Raw genomic sequence first — 26,483 nt, 5'->3', positions numbered from 1 at the left:
CCTCCTCTCGCAAGAGAAGGTCCTCTCACTGTGGAAGCTGTATTGGAGGGCACATGGACATGTCCAGAAGGTCTGGGTACCACGTCCTCCTGGCCCAATCCAGGGCAATTCGGATCATGGATTTCCTGAACTTTCTCAACCTCCTAACTACGTGAGGAATGACGGGGACTGGAGGAAACGCGTACAGGAGTGGTAACTCCCAGTCCACTAATAACGAGTCTCCTAGAGCTCCTCCTGGGGGAAATTCCCTTGAGCAGTATAGTAGGCAATTCCGGTTGGCACTGGTCTCAAACAGATCCACTTGAGGGGTTCCCCAAAGGGTGAAGATCTCATGAAGGACTTCCTGAGCTAGTTCCCACTCGAGGGAGACTGCTCTACCTGCGCAGAGCGTCTGTGTCGTCGTGTTCTCTCGGGCTAGATGAACTGCTGACAGAGAGATTCCTTTGGTATTACCCAAATTGTTCGTTTACAATTGTTCGAATGACACAATTGTTCGAATAAAAGGGGTCCTAATTGACCTTCTGCACAATTGACCGTATGGTCATTTTAATATATATTATGGGTTGGGTTGGTGTAATAATAATATAAGGGGATTGGGAGGGGGCTTGGGGTGGGGGGCTGCAGGGGGATTCCCCCCGCATATATATCCTAATTGACCGTTTAAATTCGGTCAATTGTGCAGAAGGTCAATTGTTATTCAAACAATTGACATTCGAACAATTTGTATACACCATTCCTTCTTGTATTCCCCAGAACAAGAGCTGCATTGCCTCTCTGCAAAGTGGTAGTGACCCTACACCTCCTCTCTTGTTGAGGAGTAAATGGCCACTGTGTTATCCGTCATTATCAGCGCATTCTTTCCCCATACAGATGACAGGAAGGCCTTCAGCGCTAGTCCGATTGCCCTCAGCTCTAAAAGGTTGATTTGTAGTTTGAACTCTGATGAAGACCAACGACTGCCGATTGTCAGCTCGTTGGTATGGGCTCCCTACCAAGTGAGTGAGGCATCCGTCACTACTGTTATCTCCGGCCACAGTTGCCAAAACGGTTCTCCTTTCAAGATGTTCTCCCGACAGGCCCACCACTGAAGATCCAGTGAGACTCTGCTTGAGACTTGCAGGAGGTCTGACATCCTTCCGAGAATTGTGACCACCAAGTCCTGAGAGCCCTTTGGCGAGATCTCATTCTCAGGCGAGCCTCTGGCACCAGAAAAATGCAGGATGCCATGAGGCCGAGCAACCTTAGAAAATGGAAGGCTGGTAGACACTGGACAATCTGGAATTTGGTCACCATCTGCAGAATGTCTTGAGACCTCATCTCTGGCGGCGAGGCTTTTCCCAGGGATGCATCCAGGACTGCTCCGATGAACTGGAATTTTTGTGATGGTATCATGTGGGACTTCTTGAAGTTGAGGTAGAAGCCCAGTCTGAAGGGAGTGGCAGGTGTAGCAGAGATGATCCAAGAAGTGTTCTGGGGAACTGGCCTTGATCAGCCAATCGTCTAGGTTGGGGAAAAAGTGAATTCCACCCCTCCTGAGACTCGCTGCCACAACCGCCATCAGCTTGGTGAACACCCTCGGGGCAGAGGTGAGACCAAATGGCAGACTCAAACTGATAATGAGAACTGTCAATGGCAAACTTCAGGTACTGTCTGTGCTTGAGATGGATCGGCACATGAAAGTAAGTATCCTGACGGTCCAATGAGAACATCCAATCTTGAAGCTGGAGGGCCTGAAGGATCTGAGAAAGGGTTACCATCTTGAGGAACATGTTAAAGTCTCTTAAGTCCAAGATGGGTCTCAATCCTCCGTACTTCTTGGGAATTAGAAAACACAGCTGATACCAACCCTTGTTCCTCTCCGCTACAGGTACTGGTTCTAGAGCACCTTTCTTTAGCAGGGTTAAAATCTCCTGCATAAGGAGCTTATCTGGAACTTTCAAAGAGTTGTTCCCTGGTGGATGACTGAGGGTTTTGCAGAAAAGGGAGCAAGTAACCTTGGGAAACTTGTTTCCAATGCCCATGCATCTGAAGTAAAAGCCTGCCATTCTCTCAGATGCTGTGACAATCTGCCTCCTACTGCAGTCTTGTGAATTAAGTCCTCAGAGAGGTTTTGGAGCGGCTGACGCAGTGGCTGAAGGTAATGCAGCCGCTGCTGTTGCGGTCTTAGTACCTCTTCCCTGTCCACTGCGTGGGAATCTTGTTTGTCCTCTTTGACTTAGCTGTCCTCTGCCCCTTCCAAATGTGGAGTAGTGACGAAAGTACCTACCCCTCCAGGGTGTACCCGTGGGGCGGTTTGGAAATTGTCTTATTGCAGCACCAAGAGATTTGGCTGCTGTCTTGGAAGTTTGCAGCTTCTCCAAACACTCATCGGCTTTCTTTCCAAATAAATGAGTGCCATCCACGGGCATGTTGAGAAGTCTATTGTTCGTCTGGGGCAAATCCTGACTTCCTCAACCAGGCAAATCTGCGCATCACTGTACTTGCCGCCATAGCTCTGCTGATGCGGTCAACAGAGTCGAGACCAGTCTGGTGGGATATGCACATTGAATCTTTCCCATCCTTAACAATATTTAGGAATTCGTCTCGCTCCTGCCCTTTGGGGATATGGTCAGCCGCCATGGAAATGCATTCCCAAAGGGTGTGTGCAAACCTGGCTAACGTCCACGTAGCATTGGCCGATTTCAAGGCCATACTCCCAGCAGAAAAAACCTTTTTGGCCATGGCATCGTTAAGCTCGTCATCCCCATCTTGAGGTATTGTAGGATAGGCATTCTGCCTACTCGTCAAGGTGGCCACCTGAACCACCAGACTTTCTGGTTTTGGGTGCTTGGACAAATAAAAAGTGTCAGAGATTGAAACTCTGTACTTTACAGTCAACTTTTATTTACAGCCGGAATGACCTCTGGGGCCTCCCAGTTGGTAGTCGCAAGCCTTTGTAAGGCTTGATGAAAAGGTACAATTGGGTCCTCTTGTGGCCCTCTGTCCAAGATATCAGTTAGATCGTCTTGCTCAAAAACTTGATCACCCCATATACGCCATAACCCTTGACATCAGTTGCCTGTATGTCACTTCTCTGCGTGGAGACCGGGGTCTGCCCTGCCAAATTCAAAGTCAGGGGAGGTGTCTATGCCACTAGCCTCATGTAGGCATTCCTGTAGGTTTTTCATACATGAATCTCCTGAAATTAATGCCTCAGGCACTGATGGTGTTCCATATTGTAACCCAAAGGGTCTGGATTCATCAGTAAATTCCTCTGCATCATCATAAATAGAGGAGAGGGACTTGAAAAAAATCAGATTGTGGCAAAGGAGTATATGTCTTTTCCAGTGTAGTTGTCATTATATTTGAGCTGAGGGGAGCCGAGACAGTCGACGGCTTTGACATATGTGTCGTCAAAGAGGTTGATGTTCGAAGCGTCAATGGCTTCTCCACAGTTAGCGGCACCGATGGCATAGAAAACGCACCTTTCGACCCTGAAGGTGTTGAATCTTTCGGCGTCGATGGCTCAGTCCCCGAGGGGACTTTCTCTCAACTCGAGATTTTTTGATCGCACTCGAGGGATCTTACCCGCCGGGTACGAAGACGCACAGCTTTTGCGCTTACGAGGTCTTTGGACCGGAGCATGGGTTTTGAGTGTAGACGAGGGGGGCAAGACCGCGTTCTCGAACACCTTTAACGTTCGCAATCTAAACTCGTCCCACTGGGCCGGTGAACTTGATTTAGTGGGGTAAAAGACCAGTACCGGTGAAGAACTTGTAGACGAGAAAGATGGCGATCTATGGCGCCGTTTCTTTCCATGTCTAGAGGTCGACGAGTGGTGTGAACCACTTTGTGACTGGAGCGTTTGTTCTTTTTGCGACGAGGAGAAACTGTTCTTGACTCGTCCAAAGTTTTTTGCTTTTCTGATGGAGTCGAAGGGAATTATTGGGACCTACCTGCCGCAAGCTTCCCTCTATGCGCTCTCAGGGCTTTGGCCGTCATGAATAGGCAGTCCTTACACTCCGATGACGGATGAGTCGATACAGGTACCACAGGCAGATCCTGTGTGGGTCCGTCACGGACATCTTCGCACCGTGGTCACAGCATTTTTTGAAGCCGGACCTTGGAGTAGACAATGCTGAAGACTAAACCATTTCACGTATTCGCTCGAGGAATGAAGAAATTATCGAAGAAGTGTTTGAAGATATTCCTGTCAAGGAACGAGGCGTACAGCATCTAAAGCTTAAGCGCAGAAAAACAAAACAGAGGTCAACGGGTGCTTCGCATGCTACATATACCATTGGCGACGTCGACATTGAGACGGAGGCTTCCGAGGGACATCGAGTCGACAGGCACAGACGCACATCGCCGCCTGCTGAAAAAAACATTGATGCAGCAAAGCTGGATATTGGAAATATCAAATATAGGGAATACGTGGGAGGACACAATCCATTTGAAAAGGGCTGCTCACGATATTACAACGAGTACCTGGTCTTTCACAGGCTGTTCTCCTTCATAGGGGTCTTGGCTCCAGTGATTATCTGAAGAATGGCTGCAGCAGTCCCCCTTTTATCCAGGATACGGGTTGGAGTTGCCTCAAGCCCACCAATGGCAAGGATCTGCAAAATTCAAACTGTTAGAGGCTGTCTAATCCTTGCATCTGCCCAGAAACAGACACCCTCTGGCACAAATGTGAACTGGATCCAGACAGACACAGCCTCCACATCTGGCCACACAGACTGCCACTTTGCCCACAAAAGCTGAGGCTTTCTTAGGAAAGGGCTTACCAGACATGGAAAATTAAGCCATCCAAGCCAGGAAGAAGGTCAAACTACAAGAAGGGCAAAGGACAGGTGAAAATCTTGCAGCACTGCCATTTTAGAGTATACAGGGCTCTAAAAGGAGTGAAGTGGTCAAATGCAAAATTGCACAAGACAATAAAAAAAAAGAAAACACGTATCCACTGGAACCAGCCCATCCTGGACATTCAAATCCATGCCAGTAACAACAAAGTTGCCAAAAACAAAGTTACAGGGGCACACATGTCTCTACCGCAAAGGGGATGTAAGCAGGAAAAATAATCACAAAACTTTACTACAGTGAACAGAGTTCTCCAGCACGATTAGCCATAAGGACTAATCAGTGCGCCCAAAAAAGATGAGCCTAGCAAGTTAAGTCGAGCAAAAAGGCGTCAATTACCTTCAAAAGTCAGGTAAGGGTCAACACAATAGCAAAATATAGGGTGTCCCCATGATGTCTACTCAGGGAAAGCAGCAAAAATAAAAATCTTTCCTAACACTGACAAATATATATGTACATAATTTACTGTGCTACTATGGTTTTGTAGTAGATAGTTTCAAAGCGACAAGTCTTTGTCAGAGGCTTATCGTGTCCCCGTTTGGGGTCCCTAGACCATAGTCTGCTGGGAAGAATAGCCCAAGCAAGGGTGATATAAGAGGGAAGGAAAGCAGGAAGGGAGTTTGCAAGCACAGGGAGGGAGTTTGGAAGGGCTAAATACTTGTAAAAGTATGGAAGTACACTCCAGAAGATTATGCGTTGAGCAAATATACACACTGGGATTCAAAGGCAGTTCTGTGTGAAGTATTATCAGAAAGCGATCCAGTAGAGTTGTGTGTGTGAGGGACACAAGACCAAGTTCTGGCTATCCTGGTAGATCTGTAGGCTTAAAACACTGTCACTGTATGGTACTACAGGTACATTCCCGAACAGAAATTGTGGGGGTGCAAAGCCAATTCCACTGGTGGCCTAATCCAAGATGAGCATGTTGTGTAAATGTTGCTGGTGACAAAAGGCAAGCGAATGTGAGGGACAGAATTGATCAAGTAAATAGGTCATGTCTGGCTCTATATGTAAAGTAAACTATGCTCTGTGTAGCGCTTCATGCCACCTCACAGCACTGAGGAGTGCCTCCAGGTTGCAAGCCAATCATATAAGCACCAGTGTGACCAAAGTGCAGGACTGAAGGGGCCTACCGCCCTGAACAGCCAGTTCTACAGCAGGAATAAGAGGGTGACCACGATGACACTTCCAGGATAGGGTTGCTTTCATTATGCAGTTTCCCAGCTGAAGATAGTCCTGAGGCTGCAAGCTGAACAGTGATTGTGCCATGCCAGGAAACCTTTGAAGATTCCTGGAGTGTTATTAGAACTGGGCCCTGCTTAGGCTAATGCTGGGCTCGTCTGGGAATAATCTGCATTTAAGCAATCCCTTTCCAAAGACTTGCCTGAGCTGCAGTTGCCTGCATAATAGGTGGGTTATGGGCAGTGACGGAAACTTCAATGTTGTAAAATAAGAGAGCTGGGGGTTCTGTGTTTCAGCCAGGTCAGGAAACCCTTCCAGTAGTAGGGAACTTCCATGCAATCCTCACCTCTGTGCATGATCTGATGTTTCTCTCTTAGATAGGCCAAACCTCGTAGTACCTGTGAAGAGATGCAAGAGGATCACAAGAAGGGTTACATTACTTGATGACAATAACAGTTCTCTAAAACATTTACATTTTCTAAGGAACCCATCCTGTAACCTTTAGGCCAAGAGCTGTAAAGGCAGTGCTATAAAACAATATGTACATTTGTACTGGTTGTGCAGTGCTGCATGACAATAAGTAACAAATAGGAAACGCCAATACAAGACTAAAAAAGGCCACCCATAGATAAACTATTGCTTCATTCCCATCTTATAAAAAGCACTCAACCATTAGTGAATCCTACGTCACTTACAAAGTCTATCACTAATTTACAGAGTATGTTATGGTTCCATGTGATCATTTTGAATATTAAAGGATGCGCAAACAAAAGACCGATATTTTGGGCTGATTTTCTGTGGCCTTTACATATTTGAAATACATCAATTTCCCCCCCTTTGAAATCGGGGGTTTCACCCCTGAACCCCTTCTTCAACCTCTGCCCCAGCCCAACCCCACATACAATGACACACACACACACACACACACACACACCTTTTCCAAGTCCTCCGCCCCACATACAAATACACTAAAAAAACGCAGACACACACACACAGACACTCCTCCCCAGGCCCCTCCCCACTGACCTTAAACCCATCTTCTCCTGCCAGTCTGGATCAGCCGGTCAGCACCCGCTTGCACTTGTATGCAGGAGGGGCGTGACAGTTACAATTTCTCAGAGCGGTCTTTCTAAATCGGTCTTTTTCATTTTCACTCAATACCGTTAAGTTTTGTTCATTTGTTAGGTGCAATGATATGGCAGCAGTAATGCTCTTGTGTAAACTCAGTTTTGGAATAGAAATATACTGCAGGGACACAAAGGCTTGATGACTGGCTGACTAGTTTCTCTGGATCAAGATTTCAAAATACATGAATCTTATGGAAACCTGGCACTTTTTATTTTGGCATAACAGTAACATCAACTATATTAGCAATCGCATTGTCCAAATCCACTTCTGTTAGAGTGTATGCGGTTGCTCTCCTCTGATCTCCATACACAAAACTCACCGCTATGCTCACTTTCCCTAGTATCTCTTCCGGGATCCGCCTGGCTTCCTTCAGTACCTGATCCAAAGATCCTCCATCCTAAAGTGAAAGCAGAAAAAAACAAGTCTTTGAAAATATTTGAAAAAACTGCATTGCTTCACTGAAAGTTGTTAGTTGTTTGCCTTTGGTAGGATTATCTAAAGTAAAAAAGAAAAGAGAAAAGCCAGAAGAAACAACACCCAGCCACTTCTTGCAGAGGTGCTACAAGACCCCAGAGTTACCAATCATTTAGAAATCTCAACCTTTTGAAATGTGTACAAAGAAGGAAACATGCACACCAGAATTCCAATTCAATGATAGCAGTAGAAAAAGAAAAAAAAAATAATAATAATAATTTTCTGTTTGTCGAGGAACAGAATAGTGGCTTCTGCCAAAAGCGAGGCTGAGAAACGGCTATTGATATCTTTATTCCAAAGGAGAGGGCTTAGAAGGCGCAAAAGCCATTTTAGCGAGGGGGAAACGGAAGCATCAATGCTTCAAAGCAAACTAATGAGGTGGGACGAAAGGAAAGAGCAGTTAGGAACGATGTCGATGGGAGGGTCAAGACTCAAATTTTGAGAACATGAAGACATGCTAGAGCGAGGCGAGGATCCTTACCTTTTCATTTTTACTAATCAAATCGACCAGTCTCTACGTTGTCTCTCAAGTGCCAAAATGGGCAAGTGAGAGTGTAAGAAACCGGCAAATAATTGATTAAAGGATACATGTATATAGCTTCATGCAGGACAGATTTCTGCAGTTTACACCCAGAGGAATGCATAGAAAACACAGGGCAGACTCACCATGTGCTCCATGCAAATGCTAATTTCACCATCGCTGTAGAAGGCCCCATAGAAACCGACGATGTATGGAGAGTTGCACTCATGCAGTACTTGCAGTTCCCGTATAATCTGATTCCGGATAGCTGGTTTAATCTCCAGGTGGATGAGCTGCAAGGAAAAAGGTAGAGCGATCACTATGGAGACAGTGAATGAAACCTGGAAAAAGAGTTGATGGTAGGATCTCATAACAGCTCTTCCATCTGCAAGTTAAAATGGGACATCCAGTGATTTATGCGGAGGCAACCGATAATCGACAATACACACTGCATTATATTTGCCATGCTGGACACAGCATGCAGTTCTTATTCATCAGAGCCTTGTTTAACACAATACAACAACAAACAGCACTGATAGATGACAAAATCCAACCAATGCACAGAAGCCAAAGACAATGGACTTGCAATTTAACCTTTTTTGCAACATGGGTGGGCCTGCTGGCCTCACTCCCTTATGACATTTGTTAGAAAGGAAGTGTATTTCCATACTCAGAATGTACCAATTGAGAGCAAGAGTCCTAATGGAGATGCTGGTAGATAAACATGACTGTTCACGCTGGTGCTACTCTCTTGACTGATAGCCGTTCGGCTCAAAAGCAGCTGCTGAAGGAAACCGGCTATGCCTCCACTGTTGCATCATCTATGCAATTTGGGGCTCTAGCATCAAACAAAATACAATAAATTACTTATTTATACTGTAGGTAAGTAGCTAGTACCGCTCTAGCAGTCTCTTTATTGGGATTCATATTGTGCACCACTGCCATTTGCACTGTCTCCATGTGCTTACGTGGATCAAAAAGGAAAGTATGGGTGGGAGTTTGGTTACAAGAGGGTAAAGTCAAAGAGTTGGGCTTAACTCCTGGTGCACGTAGAACCACGAGCAACTGGCGTCTGCATGGGTGTGTTAGCTAGGTGGATAGTGAGTTGTACACTGGAGTGCTTTTATTTCCAGATGGGAGACTTTAAGTGTCTGAAATATCATGATGCTTTGGCCATTGGGTGAGGTTTGCAAGTTGATCAGAGAGATGTAGATGTGGAACTGTTGTGGTAAAGAGAGAGTTTTACCTAACTCTTTGTGTGGTTGGGGAGCATGTGGTGCGTGAGGTGGGTTCAGCAGGAGGGTATTTTCGGACTGGGGTCTTTCTGGCGGTTGCAATGTTCATTTAGATGCGTTAGGATCTTTCCTAATGGTCTTGTCAGACATTCCTTACCATTAGTCTTGTTTTGGGTGTTGGTATTAAAATAGTGGTTGACTGGCTTGAGGAGCTGCACACCTAGGATTTCCTAGTCCAAATCATTTTGAGTAAATGCCATTTGGGATTTCCTGCAGGCTTGTTCTATATTGACAGTTTACTCCTTGTGTTCTACCTGGTAGGATTTTTGCTCGTTTAGCAAGGGCAGGTAGTTCGATGTAGGCAATTTATTCCTATGTGCTGTATTTTAGTTGGTCTCTCACTAGGTGGCCAGTTGCAATCTACCCAGGTGTATTCAAAAAGCACATTTTTCAAAAACTTAGGTGGTCTTCCATTGTCCTCCCCTTCCAATAGTTGACAACAGAATGGATTCTAGTGGCTTGATTCTATACAATGTCATGTTTGAATAGTCATTTAAGAACCACAAATCGGCGATTCCCAAAGGATATCCTAGCACGGCCAACTTTAAAAGCTGCTGTGTCATTTTTTTTTTGCTCACATCGAAAGAATGGCTCTTTATAAAGGATTTAAGGTTACACGTAAGGTAGACGGTGATCACTCGGCTTCATTACTACAAAAAAGGATTTATAATCGCAAATTACAAACTCTCTGTAACGATCACTAATTAAGTTGGTACATCCCCAGTTTGTCAACGAAAAAAAGCACTAGGGAAAAAGTCCCAAGCACAAAAATATCAGCACTGCTTTATTATGATAACTTATTTATTAGTTGTGACAATCCAGACAATATAATTCTCTGTTTTAATGTTTTGTTGAATGCCTTTAAACTTTATGTAACAAAGGATCAATCTAGTAGCTGCACTGCGCATCGCCCAGTGACTGCAAAAACATACGTCAATCTCTGTTATCTGAACTGAAATCGATGCATGTTGCAAAATTGAGGAAAGAATTCAAGTTCTTAATCTCACAGAGAAAACAATAGCTTATAAAAACAAGTTGGGGAAAATATTTTATTAGCTGTCAGAGCTAAACTGAAAGACATTCTGGGAACTCTTCTGCAGATCCCAAAGGTGCTGATAATTTTAAAGCCGCAAATCATGTAATCCCAGAGGATTAGATAAGCTTTTTCTAAAATATATACAAGAGCCCTGCACCTTCGATATAGGAGATCTCTCTAAACATGCCATTGAGGTCCAAAACAGCAGGGAACCTTTTTGTCTTACATTTAAAGTGGAAGACGTGCGTTGACTCTTTGAAGCCAGGTCTCCTGGGCATTATCACATACCCAAAGAGAAATATATATAATCACACAAAAAGAGGAAACCGCGGCAGAAAATGACAAGGTTTAGCTTGCACTGCGAGTATTGAAAATGTCACATGGTCCCAATAACAAAAAGGTCAGCCACAAACCTGAAGTAAAGTTACTTGCAAGTTTATTTAATTAAAAAATAAAAACATCAGTGACAGACAACAGAGGCAGGACACCATGGGAGCAGTCCTGTATCAACGCGTTTCACGCTCTGCATAGCGCTTGTTCACAAACATTGTATTAGTAACATTGTAAGTCCCTTCATTGGATCTACCACTAGGCAGGTATGTATGGTCATGAATCAGACCAATGACAGACATCTTATAACGTGGTAACATAGTTCTGCATACTAAAGAAAGAGTTCCTAAAAATACATTGACCTTCAAACAAAACACAGTCTGATTCAATATATATAAGCTTTGAAGTATGCATAGGTTATGGTACAAATGCAACATTACTAATGCACCCAAAGTGGGTACCAAAGAGAAAGAACACTGAAGAAACACATGGGAATGCCCAAAAGTAATTTGTAAAATACCAGTAAAGTGCATGTGCAAGTGCTATGCCTCTCAGTGTTGGACCATGGTACAAATATATTCACATTAAAAAAAGCCATATTTAGACAGGTTTAAAAGTGACGGATAGAAGGTCTTTTGGATACTTATGAACACTTTAACATACAATAGTACAACAGCAGTTAGACAACCAATATGTTAAAATGTAGTGCCCAGCCAGCAACCATGGCTACGGATGTAGGCCAGTAAAAGGTAAAGTGCAAGTGCAGCAGAGCAGCATAGTTAGACTATTGGTCAAAACCACAGACCAAAGTTAAATAAGGTGCAAATGCAAAGCAACAGCTGTATGATCAAAATGGATAAACAGCCAAAAATTGCCCAATACAAATAGAGTCATAAGCCGAAGTAAAATGCAAGTGCAAACCAACGGCTGGATAAAAGTGCATCAGTCAGAATAGCAGCAAAAAGCAGAGACCAAGTGCAAATACTTAATAGCAGCATAGCAGTAAATAGCATTGATGGCAGTAAAGTGCAAGTGCAAAACAGAGGCTGTATGAAAGTGCATCTGCCAGAATAGCAGCAAAAAGCAGAGACAAAGTGCAAATGTTTAATAGCAGCATAATAATGAATAGCTGTCGTTACTGGCAAAAAAGACCTTTGGAAGATCTGTGTAACGTATTCGACACAATAACTACAAACGTATACCTCAAATCATGAAACACTGCAGTCATTTATAGGAAATAAGGAGCACTCCGTGTGTTACAGACCAATATCCCTGTTAGATCAGTCTTTCAAAATAATTGGGAATTTTGTCTTCAGCCGTTTTACAGAAAAGATAACTCACGACATCTTCTCAAAGACAATATAGTTGTAGGGAACACCTAAATACCAAATCCTAATCTTTGAATGTATGCCCGTTAGTGGCCAGATGGTTTTTTTTTAATCAAAGAACCATTCTATGCTGCATTTATGGATCTCAAAATGGCCTTTGATTCAGTTAATCGTTTGAAACGGTGGCCTATCCCAAACAAATTGAGTATCCCCCCTGGATATACTTACAGAATTAATGCACCTACATGATGGCAATAATACAACAGTACGCAAAGACGATTTTGGTAACACAACCCCTCCATTTTCTGTTACGCGAGGTGTATGCCAGTGCTGCGTTTTGGTGCCTATTGTTTTTAATACATACATTAAAGGTTTGTCACTTAAAACTCCAGCGTTTGAATGCAGACTTTCTGATAATTTAAGGCAAGGGGTTCCTGGTCTTATCATACGCCGATGACTGTGTGCATTTGGCCAGGACCACCAGGATCCCTGAAGAGACTAATTGACGCGAACACCGAATCAGCAACATTGTGTTTTTCTAATAATGGTAGAAAGAATTAAGAAAGGGTGAATTTTCCATTTGTGTAATGTTCCAATACCTATGGTTTCTTTTTATGTATTACCTTGGAAATCACTTTTCGTCTAACCTGCCATCCGGGGAAATAGGAGGGAGGAGTCAGAAAAATTAGCCTATAATCTAATGTGCAATTGGTATTTGCGAGCTTATAGCAAAGACAGATCCCTGGGCTAGATACATTCTTGAAGATGCCCGTTTTATTTCTGCAGCCGTGTACAGGGTTTCATTGGGAAAAGCTCACAGATTCCCATATGTTGAGGCAGGAAGGGTGGCAGAAACCCTGTGGCACTCACTGCTTGGAACCACCACCCCTCTTATCAAGGGAGCATGACTAGGTCTCACACCACCCCTCATCCCCTTAATTGACATCTCACATCCTTATCCAAGGACCCGTTGTCACCCACCCAAGATCTTCGATTCCTCACGGACTATCATTGACTACTAGACCACCCCCGTCGTGGAACGAACATGTCAATCCATGGCCAATCTTATAAGCATAACAGGGTCTCTTCCTCCCTCTCATTCATCTAGTTGCTATCCAGCACCCTTATCCAAGGACCCAAACCCACATATACAAGCTGGTAAGATCCTTACCCAATGCCAAACAGTTTCATACTTTTCCAGTGACCCAAGCTAACAAGACCTGCCTAATTCTTCTTTCTCTCCTCTTTTGTGTTCCTCCACCCTATGGAATGATTTCTTTGATGCATACAAAGTGTCTTACGTAATACTATAAAACAACTGTTTTAACATGACCTTGCTGGTCATATATACCAAAACGCAATGCTGCACATGTCACTCACCACTCCACTTAATTAACATAAACATGTATTATGATAAAACTGCTCCTATGTCATGGAAAATGTTGTGTCGCATTATGTCACGTGAAATCACATTGTCACTTGTAAGCACCTGCACCTCACAACCAATCGCACAGCCTTGATAAAGACCTACGATCGAAATAAGTGTTGGCTTTCCTTATGTGGTCTCCACATATAACCTAACCAGCACAACAGGTGCCGAGCGAACAACTGGCCATTACGCTCTGATTGAATCAAGACGGAATATACATCGAGTGTCATGAGCTCTCATTTGTCGAAAATATTATACATGGTTACCTCTCACAGATCTATCGATTCTACACGCAGGGTTTCTACCACTCTTCCTGCCTCTAATGTAATGCATTTCGTAAGGTATTAAAAATGTAAAATTTTAGTTCATGAAGTAGTTACCCTCATTAGGTCTTAGAAAATGATGCAACAGTGAACAAATTAGCGGATAGGAAAGCTGCCTTCTGCATCGATTGACCCCTCATCAAATGTAGAATGCTTCCTTTTTTACCCAGATTCTTGAGGAGCGTCACAGCAAGCTATGCATGGATTCGCACTGGGACACTGTCGTGGGGGCGCCCGAACCCTCTGTGCTTTCCGGATCCTCATGCCAGAATGCTGGCAGCACAAAAGGCAGTTGTGTCATTGCAGCAAAGACCCCATAATGTGGTGTTAACAGGAAGATGGCAGAAAGTTGGTCAGCAGGGGTATCCCTTCCCAACCCCCACTATTTAAAAACACAAAAACCAAAAGGCATTGTGGCAGGCAGGATTTTACATCCAGTATTCTAAAAGGTGGCAGGATTACATAGATCTCCCCACACACCAGAGAGATTTCCATTCTCTCACAGAGGCACATTGAAAGTCCAATGTGAGCTAATGCGACAAGGCCAATGATAAACCCCTCTCCAAGGCAGGAGAGAGGTGAAGGGGGAGATCCAAAGCCAGCCCTAGTCTGGAGGGCAAATTCAGCAAAGCGGGCCGCAATACCTTTTCATGTCAGACCCTCACCCCCCCCCCATGCCAGTGTGCTTGTATGCAAACCCCTCTCTCTTACCAAGCCTCTTAAAACAAACAACTAGTTAGTGTTTCTCTTATTTTGACGGACAGGCAGTAATATGAGAAAATAAGCCTGACCCAGACAAGAAACTGAAGCCGTGAGGAAACCGATAAAACTTGCAGCACCCTCGAGCACACACCATGGAGAAGTACAGCAGCGCCACCCCGAGAAATGAACGAAGAGAGCTGCAAAAGGAAGCTCCCTGCACACGCGCATTGAGGGATGATGTTGGCCCACAAGGATACACCTGTGGGAGTCTAGGCCCCCATAGTCACCCACTAAACCAACTGAGAAAATAAAAAATAAAAATCACCGATACTGGCAGGGAATGACCACCACATAGACGCCAGCTCAGCATCCACAGACCCACCTCACGTCCCTCCTCGCGAAATCTCCCCACCCTGGCCAACATTCAAGACACTCTTGACAGAGGACCCGTTAGAAATCCTGCCCGCCCTCAAAGCCACATCGTATACAGATGACATCCTCCCAGCATCCATCCTCAGGACCCTCTCCGCAGAAGCTCCCCTTCCCTACCTGTCGATCAACAACAGCTCCGTAACTCAGGGCACTTTCCCATCAACCCTAAAAACAGGACAAATCCTCCCTCTAAAACAGAGGGGTGTCTGGGAAACTCTCTACCAGCACAAACACAGCCCATTGACTTGTTCTTGGGTGGATGGCCGCTAGGAGAGTCTCAACCAAGTCTTTAGCTCACTGTTCTTTTCACAGAGAAGACATTTCCCTGCATATCAGTCTTTGTCCTGCCCAGGGGCAGGACAGCACCGAAATGCTAGGCAATTCTCCTCTGAACAAGAGTACCACAGCAACCCCATACACGTGTTTCAGCCTTGTTGGGCAAATCCTCCCTCTACTAAAGAAACCCACTCTGAACCCAGACAACCTAGGTAACTATCGCCCCATCACCCATCTTCCCTTCCTAGGTAAGATCATCGATAAAGTTGTAGCCGCACAACTGCAGCAACACATCGACACAATCTCCTCCAAACCTACCAATCTGGATTCAGACCCATATGCAGCACAGAGACAGCAACCATAGAGGTGGTTGATGACGCCCTCAACATCCTCGACGACGACCACCCCTGCCTCCTGGTTCTTCTCGGCAGCTTTCGTCACAGTAGACTACCAGGCACTTGCGCACTCCCTACATCGGCAGATGGGGGGGATCAGCAACCTTGTCCTACGCTGGTTCAAGTCCTACCTCTCCAACTGCGAGCAGTTTGTTCAGATGAACTGCTCTAGACCAGCAATGTTACCAGTCACCTGTGGAGTCCCGCAGGGTTCCATTCTCTCCCAAGTGATCTTCAATCTCCACATGGTGCCGCTGGGAGCCCTTTTAGCCACACACAACATCCACAATAATATGCTGACGACACACAGCTATGCCTCAAGCTCCAATCCATCAAGGACATTGATGGGCTCAAAACCTGCCTCTCGCTGATCCAGTCTTGGATGTCCAGTGCATACTCAACCCCTCCACGACCAAATTCCTACTCCGCACCAACAACACCGAACACCCAGACATACAGACCTGGCTATCAACCATTAACTGAGGGCTTCACACCCAAGCCCACCTCCTGCACCAAGTCCCTCGGGTTCCACATCGGCGAACACCTGTCAGTACTCACGAATGAAAGAGGTGGTGGAATGAACCACTCTTTTCTGTGAAAAATCCAAGCCTATACAGAGAGGGACTCCTCACTGGGCGACCATTCTCATGAAACATCCCCCTGCCTGTTTAATGATTATAGGGAGAGCTGTGGTTCACATGCAAGAGCAAAAATACCACCAGGTATGCGCCAGGCTGTAAAAATAAGGATAGGTCTTTAGTACCAGTAACCTAAGCAAAAGCATTTAATGCAGAAGTGGAGGACGACACAGACCTGGGAAAAACTGGACCCTAAGTTAATCAGCAAGTGGTCGTCTGGTGGGGAAAAAACTCTAACTAGTATGGAAAGAAATCATTAATATGTGGAGCAGATACGCGATAGCTAGCCCAATCCCTTAAGGATCTGAAGGCTTACCTAGTATGGAAGGAGTGGAATTCTTGAGCAACGTAGTAGAGCAGGAATGAAGAACAAATCCTGAAGGGAAAACTATGTGTGGAAAGGAAGGTATGTTATTAGGGTTAAGGGACCTGCCCCCGGACGGCACGAGGCCACTGTAGTGACAAAAGTGCACATATAATCAAGGCTGGATAGCGTCCGAAGTCTGGTGCACTAAACTTATCCCAGGGTAAGGCAATTTCCCACCTTCCCAGTTCTTACAACATGAAGCACTTGGAACAAACATCTATAGGAACACGTAGAAGGACAATCCAGAAGCAATCCATATAACATGGACATTTTAGTTACCATGAAGTCACAGCCAAAGGTATCCAAACGTAATCCACGAGAAGGTCAGTAATATAGAAGCAGGGTTACAGGAGTCACAAGCAAATAAATAGAAGGACTGAAATCCGGGGCACGCACTTCAATCAGAAGCACTGGGGTCCCTGAAATGCCGTTCCTCATGGCAATACGGAAGCACAGCTAAGTACTGACAATGCACTACACTTCGGGTAACCATGGCAACACAAGGTGTTAACCGATGTGAATGTGCAATAGCTGGAGTACGTTGTGCTCGATCTGAGCGTCGGCATAGTCGCCATGGCAAGCGCCAGCGACTCAGAAGGTGAAACGAAAAAGGATGCGGTTTGCGTGGTAGCCGTGTGTTTGTTTCCTGAATAATGACAACACCTCTCCTTCAAGACACACATAGCTAAGAAAACAGACAGCTTGGTATCCGCTCCCCCTCCTGCAAAAATGCAAGCCCTTCCTCCCTCCGGACAGCTTTAGATCCACCGTTCAAACACTGGTCCCATTCCACCTGGATGGGAGCAATGCACTCCTCGAAGGCCTCCTGTCATCCTTACTTGTGCCACTGATAAGTGTCCTATACGTGAATGCTTGCATCATCAAGACTTTACAGAGATACAAGCACATCACCCCGGCCCTCATCGACCTTGACTGGCTTCCACTGCACGCACAAATCACCTTAAAGTCTTGCTGCATCATAAGGCAGTCACTCTCAAGTCATCCAGCATCTCCGGCAGACAGCGCACCACCAGAACACGTGCAGACTTTAAATCCGCTGCTACTGCAACAAAAAAAAGAAAACAAACAGAGCACAAACCTTCTCTGCCTATGCCCCAAGACTATGGAACCTCCTCCCAGTCGGCATCAGGCTCACCCCCACGCTCCTACAATTCGGAAAATAACTCAAAACCCACCTCCAAGCAGTCTCTCGTCCTCAACACCAAGGCCAACATGTCACTCCTCGCTAGATGCAGCCCACCCCTCTACTCCTCGCCACCCGGTACAGCTGTACCCCTCCTCTGTGCCCCTCTGTATCCAACCCCCTGCTGTATATCTGTTCTGTTACCACTTAAAGCGCTCTGTTATGCATCTGTAATGTTGTACACCTCTGTAAAGGGCTGTGTTATGTATTTGTATTGGTATTGGTGTATACCTCTGTAAAGAGCTCTGTTGCTTCTCAAAGCTAGGTCTGTGCTCAATAAATACCAGAATAATAATAAAAAGGGAGATGGCTCCCATAACACAAACTGTTGCTATGCCACCATTAAGACATCTCATCTGTGGAACTAGTAGGGAGTGCTTAAGCTCCTTTTCAAAGCTTACCCATGAATATTCACACCCTAGAGTGGGAAGAGCAGCCCAGATTGGATAGGGAAAGACAACCAATCGGTAAGAGAGGAGGAACTGGAAGTAGGGAGTGTGGATTTAATGGGTGAGGTCAGAAATGAAAGTGGAAGACGCCCAAGAGGCAAACAGGATGAAGGATGGAGCAGCAGCTTGTCTAGGGGATTGTTGGAGCAGGTGGGGTATTGGTTTAGGAGTGAAAGTGATTATGCAATCAGTGTGCATTTGTGTGGCGAGTGATTAAAAGAAGATGGTGGGCGTGACTTGGAGCGCCCGCAATGCGGTCACTTCTTTGAGAGATCCGGCGGGCTCCAAGCTGTATTAGCAGTCACATGGGCTTAAACCCATGGTATCGAGCAAGGGGCAGCACTGAACAGCTACGGAATGTTTACTGAACAAATCGCTGAAGTTACATGGAAAACCAGAGCTCACAACTGCAGGAATCTGAGATAGGAGATCAGGCGGCTTGTCAACGGTCAGCCCACAATATGGCTGCCTCCTGGAATTGCGCGCTGTGAGACCTGCACCACCCGAGGAAATTACTGCGGCATGGGCGCCACCCCGAGGGGTTGAGAGCGAGAGGCAAACAATCCCGTCCACACTGCGGGACACCAGCAGAAAGTCGGAGTCGGCGGGTGAAGAGCAGGGGAGAGGGGCTCTGGAATATCTGGAGCCCGCTGGAGCAAAGTCTGCCCCAACGTGAGGAGTGGGCCCTGGAGGGCTGAGGTCGGGACCAGCAGACCGGCAACATCGCCGGAAGGTGCCCACCGCAGTGATCCGCGACGGATAATGGCCAGCGGAGTCATCGGAGCCGGCGTGGGAGGCGCAGGGCCACGGTCGGCGTGCCTCTCATCAGTGAGCGGAGTAGGAGCATGGTGGAGAGCGCGGGCGGACCACCGGGCGTCGGCCCTTGCAGCACTGAGTCACAGCGCTGAACAAGCAAAGCGAGCGGGTGCTGAGAGACGGCAGAGGCAACAGTGAGGAGGAGGCAGCCCCCAGAGAGCCAACTGCGGGAGACAACTCCGCCCCCCTGTCCAGCATACTCCAGGCATGCGAGAACCAGATGACCCCCTCCTCCCCACGCTCCCCTCGGGTATACCAAAAGCGGCCCGCCACCTAACTGAAAGAATTTGGAAGGGGACAGAGAGGCAAACCCATTTCCAACATAGCACAGGGCCCTCCTTCCCCCCAGCAGTACCAGCAGAATGGCCCCAAGACCTCTAAGCATGGAAGGGGGTAACATAGCCTAATCCTCGCTCCTCCCACCTCCCGCTAAGACACCCAACCAGTAGCAGCCTAAAAGGAGCAAGAAAGGAGACGCCAGCACCAGCACAATACAAAGGCAGCCTGGAGCCTCAACTTAGAAGCCAGCAACAACATAACGGTGAAGCAGACTGAACATAGCAGCCTGTACTTAGGAGCAACCTGAAAGGGAAAAGAAGGAAGCCAGCACCGTTACAACTTAGTGCCCTCTGTCCCCGCCAGCACCACCAGAGCGGTGACCGGCAGATCACCAGGCAGTAAAGAGGCTAACAAGAACCTCCCCCTGCCTCCACTAAGACTTTAGCCACGTTGATACCCCGCAGGGTTCGGTGGGGGCAGGTGGGTAATTGGAGTGCAGCCAGCAGCAACAGCACTCACACTGGCTCATTCCCACAACCCGAGATACCCCCAAACACAATGGCCAAACAACCCAAACCCCAGCAGGCAACGGATATCGCCACTACGCTGCAGCAAGATAGGAACAAGAAATCAGACCTTGGACGAGCTATAACCCACCCTCCAGACAGATCGACAGGTCACTGGGCCACCATGGAGGACATTCAATCCCTTCTGGTGGATATTAAGGCGGAATTCAGGAACTGTATGACGGAAATATCATCTAAGGTGGAGAATCTCGATGACTGCATGGGGGTGGTGGAAAAAAGGGTTAGCTAAACTGAGCAGCAGGCTCTAAACCACGCAGCCCAACTTGCGGACCTCCAGAAAAAAGTGCAAACCCTAGAAAATAACAGTGAAGATACGGCACGTAAGCAAGAAGACATGGAAAACAGGGCCCGGAGGAACAACATTCGCATCCTAGGGATCCCAACAACAATTACAGACCAAGCCCTACAAACATTTGTAGGGGACCTCTTTCAGACGCTCCTCCCGGACTGGGACAAACCCCTGTTACTAGATCGAACCCACAGGCTGCGCGACTGCAGGAGAGCCTCAGCGAACACCCCCCCATTTGTGATCACCCGGGTCCACTTTTTCTCTACTAAACAAGACATCATGGCCGCCAGTCGCAAGCAGGGGGACATAACCTACCAGGGATCTCCGATCCAGATATATGAAGACCTGGCAGCAGCGACAGTACAAATGCGGAAGTCACTAAAACCTCTAACAACATTTCTCCGAGACAAGAAGATAAAATATCGCTGGCTCTTTCTCGCAACGCTCAGCTTCTCCTTTGAAGGCCAACTACTCTCAATCAATTATCTAGAAGAAGCCGAAGGCATATTGACAGGAGGCACCTCTACCCCGGACGAAGATCTGACAAATCCATCACACTCACGAGGCCCTAGAGAAGACCCGAAGGGCCAACCGAATTCTTGGAGTGGCGTGCCAGGGAAAAACAAAATTCTCACCCTTCAAGTAATGAAGGTCCGTCTCCGAACTCGCTCACAAAGCCCTGCAACCCACAGACCCCAACACCACCAATCATAGCTCCCCAAGATAAAACAGAAACGCTTGGAGCCCGCACAGTTCACCCCGTCCCTAGGAGGGTACACTCTCTCCATCTTAAAGCCTGATGGGCCCAACAGGAAGTTAGTTATCACTCAAAGTTATATTGTTGGAAATGTTACACGTTCACAAAAAGTTAAATCCCTGGTTGCAACAGACACGCAAGAAAACTACAGATTAAAACAACAATGGAATCCCCCCCCCCAAACCCGAAGACCCCCTGCACCATTAGAAGAGGCAGACCCGCCGGGGGACACTCCGTCTATCAAAAACTTCAGTTCATACCGCTTCACACCAGAGGCCTGAACACCCCCAGCAAGTGGAAATCATCAGTTTTGTGTTGACTTGGAGACCCATCAAGCTCGGTGGTCTTCCTGCAGGAGACCCACCTGGTCCCAACTTACTTCGACTGGCTAAGGAGCAGGGCCTTCCCGAAACAGTACCTGGCATCCAGCAGTTCCAAAAGAGGGGGCACAGCGATCTTATTGGCCAGAGGAATCCCGTTTATAGAATTAGAGGTTCTCAAAAGCCCCAAAGGGCACTACATCGCCCTGAAGGGCAAGCTGTTCGGGAAGCTCTACACTTAGTTTCAATATACGCCCCCAATGAGAAACAAGAGGCCTTTCATCAAGACTAGAAACAGATCTCCATCCGTTCCTCGAAGGCCACATAATGATAGGAGGAGACTTCAATGGGGTCCCAAACCCACTGACGGATAAATACCATCAACCAGCACCAAAAGACTTCAAAATCGCACTGGCCTAGCTCCACCTCTTAAAAGCCTGCAAAGTGGTAGACACATGGAGAGTTCTGAACCCAAACACAAAAGACTTCTTCTAGCTACGAGACAATCATAATTAGCACATTGCATCACTGTGCATTGAAATAGAATGGAATCTTTTGTGGTCCATGTTTGCAAGCATGTTTCCTTTTGATGCTTGAAAAATCATTCAACGTTCAAGTAACATGTTACAATTTGCGGAGTATCAATCAATTCTGTAAGAAAGTTATCAGCGTGTTCAGTCGACTAGGTTATACAGGTTTTCGTTCTTTGAGTAAAACAAATATTGCAGACAAAACTGTGTTATAATTCCATCAATCACATACATACAATTTTTTTTATACATATCTTACAGGCTTCAAGAATGCCTTCATGTATCATTTTTGGTTGCCGTTCTGTGTGCATGCCAAAAGTCTGGGAACAGTCCTGCATACATTCCCGAAGGATATTGATTTATATACGAAGATGGATCATAAATTGCGGTTTTCCAGTGGACGAGATTGAAAGTTGAGCACAGGATGTCTTGGGCGATGTGAGAGCCAATCGATTCCGCATGTGCAGACTGCACTTTACCGACGACATGTACGAACAATCGAAGTACACAAAAAAGCGTCGACCCAGAATTCTTCGTGAATTACTTCCAAATGCAATTCCAACTACGATTTTTGAACACGATGCCCGAGGTGAGTTCTGGATGATGAATTAGTTATGTTTGTTGGTATGTAGTACGATGGTCGTCATAAAAAAGTATGCTCTATGATCTCTCGATTTATCATACCCAGGGGTAACAGGGCACAGTAGTTACACGTATATGCGAAGCTTAGTTACTACAGAGGAGATATAGAAATTACATACAAGTAATACTTAAAGGAGGTATATACAGGTGGTGTCTATTTACAGGCATAGTGTATAGTTATATACCAATTTTATATACAAATAATTATATATACAGATAACGCAGACAACTTGCAGGTGTAGTATGCAAGCAATACAGACATCTTACAGCTTATTAGATTTCAGCCACAGAATGATGTTGGATCTGAAGTTTTGGTAGGATTGGACAGCCCTCAGAGTAGGGTGCAGGGAGTTCCACAGTTTGGCTGCTTTCACGGGGAAGCTGTTACCTCTGACGGTAGAGCGTTTGAAGTTGGGTATGGAGAGGCGATGTCTATTGGCTGATCTGAGTGGTCTCAAGGATGTCCGTTTATGGAATTTCACCGCCAAGTAGATGGGGCTACATTCTTGAGGGATTTGCGGGAGAGCAACAGTGTTTTTAAAAGGATTTTTATCCTTGGTTGGGAGCCAGTTGTTCTGACGGCTGCTCTCGGAAATGTGGTCTCTTCTGGAAATGCCTAGTGCCGCTCCGAGGGCGCTGTTTTGTAATGTTTGGATTCTTTTGATAGTAGCTTTAGTCGATCCTAAATATAGGGCATTACAATAGTCCAGGCGGGACAGGATGAGGGCCCTGGCCAGGGTGGTGAAGCTACTGTCAGTGAGAAATGGCTTGCCTGTGAGAATAAGTTTGCACGTGTAAGCTGTAGAGGATGCTAGGGAGTTGACTTGTTTGGCAAATGAGAGGTTTGAATCAAGGTAAACACCTATTGTTTTTACCTCGTGTTCTACTTTAATTTGTTGCCATCAATTATGAATGCAGAATAGTCAGATACTAATTTTTTTAGGTTAGCGGGGGTGCTCAAGATGATAAGTTCGGTTTTATCATCTTTCAGGCATAGATCATGCATGGCCATCCATGCCTGAATGATGATGTATACTCTGTTCACCAAGGCCAAATCCTTTTCATAATACCTGAAAGCGGGAGGAGGATCTGGGTATCATCTGCATAGTTAGTGTAGGTGATACCAAGATGATCCAAATCATCGAAAAGGGGCTTAGTAAAAATGTTTAGAGTGGGCGAGACGCAGGACCCCTGAGGCACACCACAGGGGATAGGTATAGGGTCGGCAGCTGCTAGAGGGGAGAAGAGCCTCATTGTTCTATCATTTAGGAAGGATCTAATCCATGAAATAGCATTATCAGAGAAATGTGCTGCTTTGTCGAGGTGGTTGCATAGGATAATGTGGTCGACCAGGTCGAACGCAGCCGATAGGGCCAGGAGAAGGAGAAGGGCTGATTTGCTGCTATCTCTAAGCTCGTCCACTTGGGTCTTGAGATCAATGAGAGCTGTCTCCATTCCATGTTGGGGACGGAAGCCAGATTGTCTCTCACCTAGTAGGTGGTGTAGCTCCAGGTGCTTTTGGATTTGTATGTAAGCTACCTTGTCCAAGATTTTTAGTAGAGTGGGTGTGAGCAAAAAACCAAGGTGGAACACCGCGCTTGCACCATGTGATAAGTGCTAGGAAGGCAGCAGGGAGTTGTGGGTACGTTGCCCGAGTACACCACAGTAATGATGTACTGAAAGGAGGGTTTCCAGTCTCACTGCACCGACACACAGTGAAAATACACACTGCTCGAGTTGCAGATTTATTATGATTTAAAGCACCCCGACACGTGTTTTCGAGCAGTCCTTGCTCTTCATCTGAGGCTTATATTGGAGGAAGTGCTCTGGTCAATAGTCTTACATCTGAATGGTTGAGCTCATTAAACAAGTTCATCGCTGTTGCAGCATTCTCTTGATTAAGAGTAAAGCTGGGTGGTCTGCTTCATGAGCAACTGATCCCCCACACGCTCGTATTCCTCCAATATAAGCCTCAGATGAAGAGCAAGGACTGCTCGAAACACGTGTCAGGCTGCTTTAAATCATAATAAATCTGCAACTCAAGCAGTGTGTATTTTCACTGTGTGTCGGCGCAGTCAGACTGGAAACCTTCCTTTCAGTTCAAGATTTTTAGTAAGAAAGGCACTGTAGTGATTGGCCTAAAGTTGGTAGGTGTGGAAGGGTCGAGAGTGGGCTTTTTTTAAGAGTAGGACAACCCAGGATTGTTTTAAGTTAGCGGGGATGATACCAGTGGAAAAGGACGTGTTGATGAGTTTGGTTCTGAAGGGTGATAGGTCTCGGGCCGCATCCTTGATAAGCTGTGCAGGGCAGAGATCGCCCTGACAATTGGAGGGTTTAAGGGACAGAATAATACTTTCCACTTCAGGAGTAGACACTTTGGTAAAATTGAATTGGGTTGATTCGTCATTTTTGGTGTTCCCAGTTGCTTTGGATGGAGGAGGGTCATTTAGGGAGGCTCTTTTATAGGGAATTGTATTTTGTAGGGTAGTGATTTTGTTGGCTAAGGCATGTTCGATGTCTGAGCACCATTTTTTATCTTTAGTACAGGTGTCAGGTGGAGCAATGGGTGTCTCTATTTCTTTCAGAATGGTGAATAGTTCCTTCATATTAGACTTAGCTTGAGATATGCGCGTATCATAAGATATTCGTTTTGCTAGACATATTTCTTTTTTATAAAGGGAGGAAAGTTTGGTCAGTTTGAGTTTGTTGGCTTCTGATGGAAGTTTTTTCCAGGCAGCCTCGCAGTTTTTTTGTCGTCTTAAATTCTTTAGGAAGGGTGCAAACCATTTGTTCAAGTGAGTTTTCAACTTGCTTGGTCTGAGTTTGCGGGGGGCGATCTGGTCCAAAGAAGTGGTCATAATTTTGTTGAATTCCTCGACCAAGGTCTCAGGGTCAGTGTTGTCTGGGAGCAGGTTGAGGGTAGGAAGTAAGGCTGGGATAAGTCTCTCTACAGTAATATTCTTTTTATTTCTGGTAAGTGATGATGGAGCCCTGGTGGGGGTCTATTGGTAGACAGCATGAATGACACAAGGTAGTGGTCCGTCCAAGCTACTGGAGAAATTGAGAGGATGTTGGCCCAACAATTGTGGTCTGCAACCCAGTCCAGTGTTCTGCCTTTGTTATGGGTGGCAGTTTTGCTTCTTTGAGTGAATCGTAGTTCAGAGAGGATATTGGCTGTGGATAGGGCGAGCTGGTCTGATGGGTCATTAAAACCCATATTAAAGTCTCCAAGTAAGAGTATTAGCGTTGAGCTTTTGAGATTGCTAGCCAGGATGGTGTTGATATCATCCTCGAATGTCTCGGAGGGGCCCAGAGGGCGATATATTAAGTGGATATTGAGAGTTTGGGCATTGGTCAGTGGAACTTTAACTGATAATAATTCACATCGGGGTGGCTAATCTCATGGCAAGGCTGCATTTGTGAATAATAGCAATGCCTCCTCCTCTCGATTTTAGTCCATCTTGTCTCAGGACGGAGTAGCTGTCTGGGACTGCTAACATGAGCGTAGTGCCTGCCAGTGCGTGTAACCATGTGTCGGTAATGGCAAGGAAATCCAAGTCATCTCTCTGTATTAGGTCAGCAATTTCTGTAGCATGTGCGACTAGGGAACTGGAATTTATTAAAGCTCCTTTAATCTGAGGGCACATTGTGATTTTAGAGGGCATTGGGTGGCTTGTGAGGATTTAGGTTTGCCGTACTTGGTTGACCTGTTTTTTGGCCTGGTGTCGCAATTGTGGGCTAGGATGGTGCTAGTGATCGTTTGGCTGAGTAGAATTTTGGTAGTCCTAGTTCCTGTGATGGTAGGGAGAGAGCCGATATGAGGCTCATATATTTTGGCTAACCTAGCTCGAAGGCGTACATTCCCATCCGTAGTTGGGCATGGTTTGCTTAGTATGGGGTCTTTAGAGTCTTCCAC

At 46.0% G+C, this 26,483-nt stretch overlaps 1 protein-coding gene across 1 annotated transcript in view; it reads right to left on the bottom strand.

Moving 5' to 3' along the window:
* The window catches only part of MAP2K2 (mitogen-activated protein kinase kinase 2), a 374,633-nt gene that overhangs the window by 247,638 nt on the left and 100,512 nt on the right, over nucleotides 1–26,483 (bottom strand). Inside the window, exons 3-5 of the mRNA XM_069649393.1 lie at nucleotides 8,290–8,436; nucleotides 7,469–7,546; nucleotides 6,368–6,419 (exon numbers count right to left, since the gene is read on the bottom strand). Of these exons, the coding sequence (XP_069505494.1) occupies nucleotides 6,368–6,419; nucleotides 7,469–7,546; nucleotides 8,290–8,436 (277 nt within the window). The remainder of the gene's footprint in view (nucleotides 1–6,367; nucleotides 6,420–7,468; nucleotides 7,547–8,289; nucleotides 8,437–26,483) is intronic.

The sequence above is a fragment of the Ambystoma mexicanum genome, chromosome 1p (genome assembly GCF_040938575.1).
Source record: "Ambystoma mexicanum isolate Mex_15411 chromosome 1p, UKY_AmexF1_1, whole genome shotgun sequence".
Lineage (NCBI taxonomy): Eukaryota > Metazoa > Chordata > Amphibia > Caudata > Ambystomatidae > Ambystoma > Ambystoma mexicanum.
This window is presented reverse-complemented; position numbering and strand designations above follow the sequence as displayed.